Raw genomic sequence first — 13,863 nt, 5'->3', positions numbered from 1 at the left:
ATTTGGGCAGTTCCATGAATTTGAAAAGCTTTAAAATGTGTATTGTTTAAATAAGGTTTTGTTTTGTGTTTAAAAGGGTTTCAATGAGTAATATAAAAGGTAATATATATATATATATATATATATATATATATATATATATATATATATATATATATATATATATATATATATATATATATATATATACATACATATATACATACATACATACATACATACATACATATTTTTTCTTTACCCTAAATAAATACATTTATCGAAAACACATTATGTATGTTGTAGTACCAAACCTCAACTAAGAGAGTCGCTGTCTCACTTAATTCAACGTGTGAGGAATGACCTCTGACCCTTTGTTTACGTGGAAGGAGACCTGTTCGTGCTTCCGGGTTTTATTTCTGCAGTTATCGGCTCAGTTTTAAAGAGATGGCAACAGTACCGGCCCAGTCTCTTCGGGTTTCGGAAATTAAAGACCCCACCGTTTTATTTGAACGGTACGGTACGGATGATATCCGCACTATTGAGAGGAAAGTGCGCGGAGAGATAGAGCAGAAGAAGGAGGAACTTCGACAGATGGTTGGTGAACGTTACCGGGATTTGATCGATGCTGCTGACACTATCGGTGAGATGAGACAGTGCTCGGAAAGTGTCGTTCAGTCCATTCAGGACATGTACCGGTACTGTCACAAACTGAAGCAGGCGAAACACGCCCCTCAGTTCAGCGGCAAAGCAGAGGTAAAGCTGTCATATTTGTTATAAATATTGCCAAATATATTACTCCAGTCTACCGTGTCACATGATCCTTCAGAAATCAGTCTAAAATGATGATCTGGTGCTCAAGAAAAACGTTATTTTACAGTGTCTTTGTTACATGTGTTACATGTACTTGTTGTAGTAATAACATATTCATCTGCAAACGCTAATCCTAGCCCTTAGTACATTTTATTATGCACAGTACAAGTATAATTACACCGTAACAAGGATGCTGTAAAATTCAATTGTAACCCCAGTTTTTTTTATCAATGTACAATATATAAATGTATATAAATCTACAATTTTAAATGCTCATCGGATGTGCTTTTATTCCTGGCAGGGTCAGAAACAGTCCCAGGAGAAATTCTATACGATGGCATCACAGATAAAGCTCCTTCTGGAAATCCCTGAGCGGGTCTGGAGCGCAATGGAGTCCTCGCAGTACCTGCAGGCCACACAGCTCTACCTGCTGTGCTGTCACCTTCACAGCCAGCTACACTTGGAAGGCGGAGGGCATCAATACAGCCCCGTCCTTTCTCGTTTTCCCATTCTTGTGCGTCAGGTAGCAGCTGCAGGTCATTTCAGGTACATTTTAGACTGTGCACTATACTTTATTATAGGCTGTTAAATGCTTTTTAGATGCAGTTTAATTTTTTGGGTTTTACCTAAAGCTAGTTGCCTTTTATTTGTAGGTCTACAATTTTATTGGACAGCAAGTCTCTGCTGCGCGGCAGGGCAGTGTCTGATCAAGCGATCGCTGAAGCGCTGGTCTCCACTATGCTTCTGGAGGACAGCTCTCCTCGCCAAGCACTCGCTGATTTCCTGCTGGCTAGGAAAGCATCCATTCAGCAACTGCTCAATCAGCCCCAGCATGGTGAATAACCTTGGTCATATGACTAACCATTCGGTTTAGGAATATTTTCTCTTATTTTTATTTGGCTGATTAGAATATATAATTACATTTGCACTTGGTTGTTCTTTATACAGATGTAATGTTGTCCCTTTTTTAGGTTCTGGTGTTAAAGCACAGGTTTGTTCTTTGGTGGAGCTGCTGGTCACCACCCTGTATCAGGCTTACGCTGTTTTTTATGTGCCTCCGGAGGGTCAAGTGTCCGATACTGGTTTGGGTTGTGGCCTCCTTTTTACCACCTTGGACAATGTGACTTCCAGCACATCCTCTGGTGAGTATACAGTTTTGTTAGGATGCTTAAACATTGGTGTAAGGGGTCAGCAGTGTCAGAAATGAATGGGGGCTTGGGGCAAAAAGTGGCACCAAAAGAAACAAAAATACTCCACGAATTCAAGATAAGGGGTAAAAAATTCCCTGCACAATAAGCTAAATCTTTTACGACTGTCTTGATTAAAGTAATAGTCTGAGATTAGGAGTTTTGTTCAGTGCACTTGCTCACTGACTGAATTCTGTTCTCTTGCAAATCATAAACGACAAAGTGCTGATAAAATATTTCATAGTGTAGATGTTTCAGTGATTATAATGGGAATTTTTCTCATCATGCAGAATTCGCACTAGACTGTGAAAGTCATAGTGGGGGTGATCTTTGTGCGTTCTTTATTTAAATAACCATTTTTTTTGTGTGTGTTTTCAATCTTTCATGCCTGATACCTTGTTCTTTTACTTTATATGTCTGTCTAACTTGTCTAAAAAAACCTTGATTTTCTGTGAAATCCAGGGAAAGATAAGAAGGTTCTTGACAAGGAGATGAGCACAGGAAGCTGGTTCAAATACCTTCCCCCTTCAGTGATGAACTTCCAGCCTGTCCTTCGGACACTAGCACAACCTATACAAAGGGAGCAGCTCAGAGACACGCTGCAGCAGTGGATCGATACGTATGTCCCTCCCACAAATGTTAATTTACATTACTCGAATTATTAGATATTTTTACATGCCTATTTTTTGTTTGTTTTTGTAATAGCTGTAAGGAAGATATCCGCAGTGGAGTCAGCAGCCTTCTGGTCTATGTGAAGAGTCTAAAGGGTCTGGCTGCTATTCGAGATGCCGTGTGGGAGCTGCTCAGCAGCGAGTCAATCAGTCAGCACTGGAGTGCTGTGTGTCAGTCCCTCCTCGAACAACCTTTGGCCTTGTGGGATGACCTTTTGCAGCAGCTCTTCCTGCAGAGACTTCAGGTACTCTTAACCAATTTAACCAGTTAAACTGATCTGATAGTTGTGTTGGCACTGTTTACACCTGCTGTTAACCTATATTGGGTAATCCCATCGTAGGTATTCAGATGAGAAGGTTTGCAATTCTAACCAGTGAATAGATTTCAAGAGAATGGTATTTGACTATACATTATTCACCATGTCATTATGGTACTACATGTTAAAAAGGCAAACAAAACAAACAAAAAAATAAAATAAATAAATATATATATGGACTGCATTTATATAGCGCTTTTAACAGACCCTATGGCCATCCAAAGTGCTTTACATTTTTGCCTCTCATTCACCCATTCACACACCGACGGCGATGTCAGCCATATAAGGCGCCATCCAGCTCATCGGGAGCAGCTGGGGTTAGGTGTCTTTCTCATGGACACTTGTTCAGGTGGAACCGGGGATTGAACCACCAACCTTTTGGTTTGTAGACAACCTACATGAACCACTGCCGCCCCTTTTTGTATATATATATATATATGTAATATATATAATATATAATACCTTTTTGTATATATATATATATATATATATATATATATATACACACACACACACGTCCTAAAAGTATGTACTGTTTTTGTGAAGAAAAATATGTATTTTGATTGAATAAGAAGCAGAAGAGCATACACCTTTGGGGCATACTACTACTTCATAACTGCATCTGTAACTCACAGCTCTATTGCTTCATTACATCCATCCGGTCACCTTGCCCTCTGTCATCTTGTTGCAGTTAAAATCCCCCACATTCAATTTCATTTAGTTTCTTACCGAATCGGAGAGAAAAATGTAGTAGCATCTGTATTTGATCTGCCTGTCGGTGGTCTTTAATGCGGAGACTCTCCTCGTGTGTTTAGCAATTTGCATAATGATGCATTTAAAGGGATCCCCTGGTGTTGAGACTTGTATGGCTTAATATAACATAAATGATGTCTCTTACTGAATTATGTAGTAGAAAACCCATGAAAGATCTACGTTATTTTAAAAATCGATTTTATATTTGGACCAGGGGCGGCGCCATTTTGTTTGCGTTCTAGGTTGATGACGTAGAGTGGTTGCACTCCTCAATCAGCTGGCGTTACCCGTAGCTATTTTTACCACAACGCAACTCGAAAATTGTTTCAGAGTTAAACAAAACCAATGAATTGCTTTGTAATTGTACTTAAAACACACTCAAACATACATGTGCACACAAACTCACCTACACAAGTCACAAACAGATCGGCGGGCGCGCACACGACAGGCTCTGCTTCAATCGAGATGTTGGGCTGCTCAGTCTCCACGACAGGGGCTGAATCTGAAATTGACCCTATACCCTTAAATAGGGCATTATTTGAAGGAACGGCCATTTGTAGTGTTGTCCGACACCATAGTGGACATGTTCGAGTGCACTCATTCAGTCTCACGTTCACCGCAATAACGAGTGTACAGCCGATTTACAAACAGCTGTCCGACTTCACGCACTCAAACATACATGTGCACACAAACTCTCTCTCTCACACAGACTCACACACCCCAACAGATCGGCGCGAACACACACACACACACGCACTGCGTGCGCGCATACATAACCCTCAATCTATTCCCTGTGTTGATATCTTAGATAGACTGTTGATAGTAGATTAACTGTAATGCCTAATGTAACCAGCAGAGGGAAATATCTAGGTAGGACGATGGGATAAAGTAACGTGAGGAAGAGAGGCAGGATGTTTTGGTGATGATGCATGCGATTGAGACAGAGCAGTCTGTCAGGTGTGTGTGTGTGCGCGCCCGCCGATCTGTTTGTGACTTGTGTAGGTGAGTTTGTGTGCACATGTATGTTTGAGTGTGTTTTAAGTACAATTACAAAGCAATTCATTGGTTTTGTTTAACTCTGAAACAATTTTCGAGTTGCGTTGTGGTAAAAATAGCTACGGGTAACGCCAGCTGATTGAGGAGTGCAACCACTCTACGTCATCAACCTAGAACGCAAACAATGGCGCCGACCATGGTCCAAATATAAAATCGATTTTTTAAAATAACGTAGATCTTTCATGGGTTTTCTACCACATAATTCAGTAAGAGACATCATTTATGTTATATTAAGCCATACAAGTCTCAACACCATGGGATCCCTTTAAAAGTTAATGACCAAACGTATCTTTACAAAAATTCACAATGCTGTTGTAGATGAAGTATAAAGATCAATAAGCATCTTTTCGCCAGGCTAGATTATTAAAGGTGTCATGAACTGGCTTTTTTTTTTTTAAATTATACTGTTGTCTGAGGTCACCTAAGGCATCTTTACACAGCCGAGTTAAGGCGGCTCTAAAGCGGGTCTTTGTCTGCTCCGTGTAAAGACGCGATGCCACATTAAAGCAGACTTAAAATATGCCGGGTCTGACCCACTAGTATCAAAGGCGACATAGAAATGGGTTTGATTCAGTGTAAATGAACGCAAACTTGTGCCGCCTTAAACTACATCTTTGTCATGACAACCGCCTGTCAGCCAGCTCACTAAGCGCAAGAATCAAGAAGCAGAAGACGAACCATCTAGGAATTAAAGTAAAAGATTTCTGTACTCACATCGTCAAGCTAACCACTGTAGTGTTCGCCGTTTGTAATCTTCCTTTGAAGAGACTGGCAGATCAACGCACTGCAACATTTCCCCTCAGAAACTGTAAATACTTAACCCAGTCGGCGTCACTGTGCAACCCAGTAGGCTATAATCTCTTTGAGAGAAGGATATTTTATATTAGATTTGATATTTTCTGATATATTCTATCTGCTGTCCTACATGTCGTTAAAATAGACTGAAGTTTGGATTTTTCCCTTAGGCATAGTGCAACCTAACAACTTGAAATATAGCCTAACCTATACTCAATCATTTATGGTATTGTAATTTGTCTATAAGCAACATTGTAGAATATTTGAGTTTATTTAAAGTATTTTTTAATTATCCTTATTATTAGGCTATGTGCATATTTATTTAGAACATTTAGCTTATTACCATTCCCCAGTCGGGTTGTAGCCTAGCCTACTAACTGCGAGAGAAGGGCTAAATTTAATTTGCATGGTGGTAGTTTTTACCACTTTGTTATTTTGGCTCGAAATTTCGTTTTTTGGAAATATGTGAATTTTGAAGCGCATAAACAATTGTTCCCAGAATCCATGGCCTTTGTTGTTATTGTGACATAAAAGTAGAAAGTTTATAGTTTATAAATATGTATATCACTTAGGCTATCATCTGTAGCATATGGCAAAAAATTACGGAGTGAGCTGTTCCCGCTGTCATAAAGGAACAAAATGCGCCGGCGCTTAATTTCATTGGACAAAGGGTTAAAGAAAACGTAGCCTGTAATGTCATAGTTAGGCTATGTTTTGGTGGGTGTGACGCACTAGAAACTTAGAAGTAAACACCCACGGCTAGGATTGGATAAGATTTGCATATTTAATGAGCTTAAGCTCCCCTGTCAGTTCAGTTCACATATGAGAGGAGAGAATGAGGGAGAAGCGGCAACTGGAATGATTTTCTGGATCACAGGGCTTGTAAACGTCTTTATCAAACAAACACAATGTTTTATTTCTCATCGACTCGCGACTTATTAGACTATTATTTTTATATTACGCATAGCCCACAAAATCGGATGATATAAGAGCAAATCACGCACGCACACACATACACGTTCGGCATGCGCCCCACCCTTCGGATGTCAACTCGAGAGAAAATAGCAGAACAAGAATGCAATATTATGAGATTCATTGGCCTGCCGGGTTTTGCGAGCCATAGCCCATATGTGTCTGAGTCCAGTGTGCTAAAGTTATGCTCTGTTAGACACACACAAGCAAAACGATCTATAACAATGCAATACTATCACATATAAAACACGTTTTACTCGCATCAGTGTGTTGCACCATTCCTGTCAGATCCAAATCCAGCATCAACCGGAGATTTGTTTACAAACAATTCCGCAGTGAACTGAAGTGAATATGTCTTCCCCATGTGAGCTGAAAAATAAAGTTCAACCACTCATTCCTAATATTGGGATCAGAAGAAAGCTTATGCAGTGACTGTTTTCTTCCACAACCAGGAATAGCACAATATCTTACCGTATTTTCCAGACTATAAGTCGCATCAGTCAAAAAATGCATCATGAAAAGGAAAAAAATCCATGTATGTCTCACTGGACTATAAGTCGCATTAGGGCAGAAGCAGAGCGGGAGCCGTGTGCGCATGCGTGCACTCGCTCGCGCCCGCTCACTGTGCATAACCTAGCAGAAGAAAGAAAGTTTGAAGTGAGTGAGAAACTTGTGAGGGACTGGCGAAAAGCAGGTTACTTTAACAGTAATGAAAAAAACAAAGAAAGCTAATCGCGGACTGTAAGCAAGATGGCCAGAGCTGAAGGAACGAGTCCACAGATGCTTGAACTTTGCTGGAAGAGGCTCAGCCGCGCAAGACGAACGCTATAGCTGTGTGAATCGTTCTCGGCTGCATATTTTACTACATGCAATTTGTAATTTGCAGAATAAGATTTTCTTTATGGGGGCATTTGTTTGAGTTCAGTCTTTCTCAGTTGTTATCTTTAAGTTAATATGTCAGTTAAGAGTTTTTTTTCTGTTTTCAGTTATTTTTTTCAGGGATGGGCTACAGGAGCAGCATGGAGCGCCCTCTCGCGGCTATATGTTTATTCCTGTCAGTCAGTATGAATTAAATTTGATATATAAGTCGGTATAAATACGGTAATCTTCCTCGGCATATTTATTGCTGTTGACCAGCTTGCACGGGCTACTGGGTTAGACGCGCTGTAGAGGCGGTGTTTCGTCGCGCAATGACTTCAGTATGAAGCACAGGACCCTTTGCTGAGCCTGGTGTCTATAAAAGCTTTTCTTTGACTAACAAGGAAGTTTTCAGCTCTGAAACTTAGAGGATAATCTTATATTACCATGACCTTTTATATATCAAAAGCTTTAGGGAAAGTTGATTCCTCAATTCATCACCCCTTTAATCACTCAAACCCCTTTATCTAGACCACTCTACTTAACCGTCGGACTTGAATGTCCACCATGTTTGTAGTTTTTTGACAGGTTTTATGTTTGTAGTTCTAATCGAATCCTTGTCCAACATGGAATGGGTTATGGGCAAGATTAACCACTAGAGTGTGCACGGATCTGCATTTCGGATTGTAACCGGAAAAAGTAGACCATCCGGGTATCTTTGGAATACTCATTTCAACATACTGTTTCTAATTTTGAATACAATTTAGGATGGATAGTATGTATTTATATATGTATTTGGATTGAATGAGCTCTTGAGTTTATAGGTACGGGTTATAGGTACACCTCCTATTCATGAACCATTGATCTCTCTAGGCGATCACACAGGAGGGCACAGAAGGGATCTCCAGCAGTTCCAGAGAGCTCTTGTCTTCAGCTCTGCGGGATCTGCAGGGTCAAGCAAAAGCTGGGAATTTCAGCCGAGGAGTGCAGTATGAGAGTGACGTTGCAGCTTTCCTGTGGTCCGAGTCTCAAGGTGACCTGCTCAGCGACACAGCCTGGGTGAGTGTAGCCCAACGCAGTCCACAGCAGAAAAGTGGCCTGTCGATGAAGACCCAGGCCCTCACCCCCTGCGTTCAGGCTTTCTGCTCCTCCCTGGACTCCAAGCTCAAAGCCAAACTAGATGATCTGCAGCACTACTTGCCCTCTGAAAAAAATGGCAAGGAGCCTTCAGTGACGACTAGCTCTCCTATTAACCGCTTTATGGATGCTGGAGCAGTGGAGGACATTCTTAGAGAGCACTGCCTGGCATGTGTAAGGGACGTCCTTGCCAGCATTCGTGCTGAGCTCAATAATGCCCAGGATAAGACCAGCAGCCTCAACCAGTTAAGTTCAGTGCTCTTCATGGCCAGACTATGCCAGTCAATGGGGGAACTGTGTCCTAGTCTGAAACAATGCATCCTGGGGAAGCAGGGGGGCGTGGATCCTGTGAGCAGAGGCACTCCACGACAGGGCAAGAAGTTGGGCAAAGGCAGCACAGCCAAGGCAGCAGACGTCAGCCCAGCTCAGGCTAAGTGGAGCTGTCTGAAAGAAGAACTTCTTTCATGCAGCATGGAGGCCTATGGTATCTGGAGCTCAGCACTCACCAAGGTAAGATTATGAAGACATCCTGGGGACAGGAAATCAATAGACTTAATTTGCCAGCTTGATAGTGCAATTCTTTTTATGCAGAGTACATATTTTAGGTATATGTCTTTTTACTTTTTAATGCTTACATTCTTTAATTTAAACTGCATTTCAGGCACTTGTGGGCAGCTTTGCCACAACTCTCCATGCAGGAACCGCTGGATCCATCCTAGGTACTGCAACTAATTGGGAAGAACTGGAAATACAGGAAGAAACAGAATCAGGGAACAGCATAATGTCCAAAATACGCCTTCCTGTGCAGGTAACCATCACGTTTCTGCTTTTATTATTATTATTATTATTAATAACAAATACTTGTATGTATAGATTAAGGAGAGCTGATGTGTCCTAGACAGTTTCTTATATCTTACTGCATACTGAGTTTTCCAACTTTTCATTGCCAAAATTATGAATCTCAAATATGAGGATACACTTTTAAGGCACCACCTTCTTAAAATGTAAAAAATGTTTTTTCATGTATAATGACCTATTTTTGTTATTTTCAACAATATATTGATTTTCCACAAATTACAAACTAACAAAAGCAACAACAATAAGCACCGATTAGGCTTAAAAGGAGAACATAAAAAAGGAAGACTGAAAAAAAAACACAGCTCAAAAAAAGGGGGGTATAATTTCAGCATAATGGATTTAAATGGTTGTTACAAAAGCTCTTATTGGTGAAATCCAAACAACATTATATTAGCAGTCCCAGGGTCCAAGTAACTTGGGAATGGTTCCCATACTTTGTAGAAAAAGTCAGACAGTCTTAGAATGAATTATACTTGTAAGGTGTTCCAGTGGTAATAGTTCCATTAATACTTTTTGCCAGCCTTTCAAAGAGGGGGCTTTATCAGAGGTCCACTGTAACAGAATATTTTTTTGTGCTGCTGCAAAGGTCATAATATAGCAACCTATTTAATGAAATATAAACACATGCAATATGTATTCTGAAAGACACACATACAATCTATTCTCACACATGCGTGCTTATTTATTTATTTGTGGTATTATTAATACATTATTAATATGTACTTATTTTTATAGTTTATCCTCCTGGGACCCAGTAATAGACATTTGTCCACTTTAGTGAGGTTCTGTGCCATCATACACGTGACAGTTTTGAGTCAGGATGTCCTTTAAAGAGCACATTCGGGGCTTTTCACATAGACCAAATGTTTGGAGGTTTCACCAGGACAACAACAACGTCTTGGTCTTTAAAAATGGCTGACATTAATGTTTAGCACTCTTATGAAAATATGATAATATTTTGTAATTATAATTTAAATCTGATTAATTTTCAAATTATTTGTTATAAATCATCATCTCAGGAAAATGTTATGGGGTTTCTAATTAAAATGTGACTTTTTTTTTTTTTTTTTACAAAACAGAGCTTTGATTTCATAAATGTCCACTGTAGAGGACACCGGGACATAAATCATGTTTATCAGACATTTTGGAGACACAACAAGTGAATAGGGAAAAAAAATACATATCAATATTCCAATGAAATATTACATATTATTATGAAAATGTTGCCAATTATTACTTTCAATATTACACTTCTTTTTTTCATTACATTTTGCACCAAGAACACATTAATATGCAAATTAGTTGCAGTGTATCGATACACTGTATTGAATGGGAAAATCCGAGTATGGCCATTTTACCCACATATTGCATAAAGTAAGATGGTATATCAAAGCATTCAGTTATTTCTTTCATAACAGTTCAGAATCATCTTTAAACGAAGTTTGTTTAAAAAAAAATCCTGAAACTTTTTTTTATAAATAAAAATAAAATACATAGTTTTTGCCTATACATGCAATTTTTATGTCATTTCATGTTTTTACCAACTGAGTCCTGTTGTCAACTACAGAGGACATATCATAACATGAATAAAATATGAATTTTCACAAAAACAAATGTGTCCATTTGTATTCTTTTCACATGAAAAAAAATACCAAATTCGGAAAAACTTTTTTTTTTTGTCTGGGTCCCAGGAGGACCCAGTGCTTTTACAGACTAAAACACTTTTAGCACCCTTTGTGTCCCTTGGTTTGAAAGGTTTTTGTATTAGTACAGTGTTTTATGTAATGGAAAGGATGCATCTATATTAATTGTAAATAATGTTTCCCCTTTTTTTTCTCTCTCTCTTTACAGCCATCATGGTATGTTCAGTCGTTGCTCTTCCACCTGTGCCTTGAGGTCAATAGGGTCGGAGGTCATGCGTTACCAAAGGTTACTCTGTTGGAAATCTTGCGGAGTTGTCTAGGCCAGGTGGTGAGTGAGTATGAAAGACTCACTCAGAGCAAACAGAGCAAGGTGAGACAATTGATCAAATCTCTCTCTTAATCTTCTATTCCTGCTTTGTAGTCACTATTGTAATGTAATAATTCCTTAACCAAATGTCTGTTGTTCTGTCTCTTGCCTTTCTGTCCTCCCTATCTCTCTCTTGCTCACATTCTCTCCCTAGGATGCAGGCCTCCCCATGACCCAGAACAGAGCTTTGCAGTTGTTGTTTGACCTTCGATATCTCAGTGCCACACTAGGGTCCCGTCTTGAAGAGGGTAGGAGTTCCCGCTCTCAGCAAGACCCAAGGTAATCTCTTCAAAAGCTAGGGATGGGCACAAGTTCTGAGTAGGAAGTTACAGCAATGATCGTTTATGAAAACACAATAATGGCATGACTTGACCTTTCAACTTTAAAACAAAGCACAACCGATTACACCAAGAATAGTTTCTGCCTGAACGGTAGACCTCTTACACTTCTTCATTCTTGCTGTTTGTTAAAGGATCCAGCAGGTCTGTGACTCCCTGGAAAGTCACATTGATCCATTTGACCTGGATGTTTTTACTCCACATCTAAACAGCAACCTGAACCGACTCTCACAAAGGACTTCTGTAAGCATTGCCATTTATCTCCCACTAACCCTGTTTTAAACATCCCACCGTCTAATTGGCCCATTCAGTTTGCCTGTTCTTATGTGATTTAGATTAGCATTATGCTTGTCATCTTTTTTGTATCAAACAGTGTTTTGTCTTATGTCTAGGTGCTTTTAGGATTGTTGACTGGCACAGAGAAGCAGTTTACAACTAGGACCAACAATATCAACTCTCAGGAACCATACAACATCCTTCCTTTGGCTAGCAGCCAGATCCGGTGAGTACTATAAACTGTTTAACACATTGTTGGGACCAACTTTATATTAGGTGGCCTTACCTACTATGTACTAACATTTTAATTTCTCATTTTATACAATGCACTTATTGTGTACATACATGTTTTTACATTGTACTTACATTTTAAAAATGCCTGCATGTAATTACATCTGTAATTACGTTCTGTAGTTACATTTGTAATTACACAGTTGACACTTCCCTTACACCTAACCCTATACCCTTAAACCGACACCACACCTGTTCCCAACTCTACCCGTATCCTACCTCAATATCAGCAAAAGTGCTTTGCACACAGTATTGCACAAAATTTGAGCACATTGAGCACACAGTTTGAACACAGTAAGTACATTGTACTTATTTTTTGATGTAAGTACATAGTACTTAAGGCCACCTAATATAAAGTGGGGCCCATTGTTGTATACATTTATGGCTAGTTAATTGCTGTCATACTTCATTATTACAAGATAATAAAAATATGTTTTATGTTAGAAAAATCGTACATGTGTTTAGGTTACAAGTAAAATTATACCAATACAAAAAAAATATATATTTTTTTTATGTTTTGTATTTATATATAGATTTATTTTAAATAAAAATTGATATTTTTCTAATTTAATTCCCCCCTCAAGGTTTGGTTTGCTGCCACTGAGTATGACAAACTCGCGAAAGACTAATTCCGCCACACATGGAGCAGATGTCACTAGACCACTGGTAGGTTGGTTATGCATTTGGTATGTAAAATACCTTTTCTAGTAAAGAAAAGTAAACCATTGTGCGTTGATGTTACTGAAAAAGTCTTCAATTGATGTTCTATGTTAACATGGCTTTGCAAATGAGTCACTTTCTACCAATGCTCCCAGTTTTACGTGGCCTAGCAGGAGAGCTGCTGGATCTCAAGGCGATAGGTGACGTCATATTGTGTGGTGCTACTTCATTTTTGCAGTGCATCTTTTTAGATTTACTGAACTTGATTGACTCTGATTGCAAATGCAGCTGATACATCAATATTGAGCTGTATCTGCATTATCAATCACAACACAAAGTTGAATGCTTCTGTATTATAAGCAAATACGCTTCATGTAGTTAAACCAGCTAAATCTTCTGCTTGTGGTGACAGTTTTTGGCTCTAACTGTGTGAAAAACTATTCAAAGCTCTGTATCTGCTGTGGTGTCACATTACGAGATGCAAATCCATTTTTAAGGCAATTTACATGTTGTTGTTTTTTTTCATTTTAGGTGGCTCCCTCCTCTGCTTCTGTTCCCCAGGACAGTTTCCGACCTGGAAATCTCTTCAGGCAGTTAGCCGATCAAGAAGAGGAATCCACAGCCCCTTCTCTCTTTAAATTAGGCTGGCTTTCTAGCATGGCCAAATAAACTTTTATAAAGTTGGTATTTTTTTAACCGTGCACAACACTATGTAAAATAATATTTAAAATACATTTGGAAATGTAACTACTGTGTCCTGTATTGCTTATTCTTTCAAAATCACATGATATAAGGATGAATTGCAATGCAAAACATTAATAAAAAGGGAAAGATTAAATGAACATTACACCTTTGTATTTATCAAGCATATTAGCTATAATTTGGTGGCCTT

General features: G+C 39.1%; 1 protein-coding gene across 2 annotated transcripts; it reads left to right on the top strand.

Moving 5' to 3' along the window:
* The first annotated feature begins 350 nt into the window (after positions 1-350).
* Positions 351-13,818, top strand: cog1 (component of oligomeric golgi complex 1). Of its 2 annotated transcripts, XM_067418748.1 has the most exons (15): positions 351-735; positions 1,094-1,338; positions 1,446-1,627; positions 1,764-1,934; positions 2,442-2,598; positions 2,685-2,895; positions 8,275-9,048; positions 9,200-9,346; positions 11,248-11,409; positions 11,561-11,685; positions 11,879-11,987; positions 12,137-12,246; positions 12,896-12,977; positions 13,127-13,171; positions 13,503-13,607. In XM_067418748.1, the coding sequence occupies exons 1-14, from the start codon at positions 427-429 to the stop codon at positions 13,139-13,141; spliced, it is 2,799 nt and encodes a 932-aa protein (XP_067274849.1). In that variant the 5' UTR covers positions 351-426; the 3' UTR covers positions 13,142-13,171; positions 13,503-13,607. The 2 variants fall into 2 exon arrangements, with proteins under 2 accessions (XP_067274849.1, XP_067274843.1); XM_067418742.1 differs by lacking the exon at positions 13,127-13,171 and having other exon boundaries at positions 369-735; positions 13,503-13,818.
* Positions 13,819-13,863: the final 45 nt, after the last annotated feature.

The sequence above is a fragment of the Pseudorasbora parva genome, chromosome 2 (assembly GCF_024679245.1).
Source record: "Pseudorasbora parva isolate DD20220531a chromosome 2, ASM2467924v1, whole genome shotgun sequence".
Lineage (NCBI taxonomy): Eukaryota > Metazoa > Chordata > Actinopteri > Cypriniformes > Gobionidae > Pseudorasbora > Pseudorasbora parva.
Note: the sequence above shows the minus strand (reverse complement) of the source record. Positions and strands in the feature narration are given on the sequence as shown.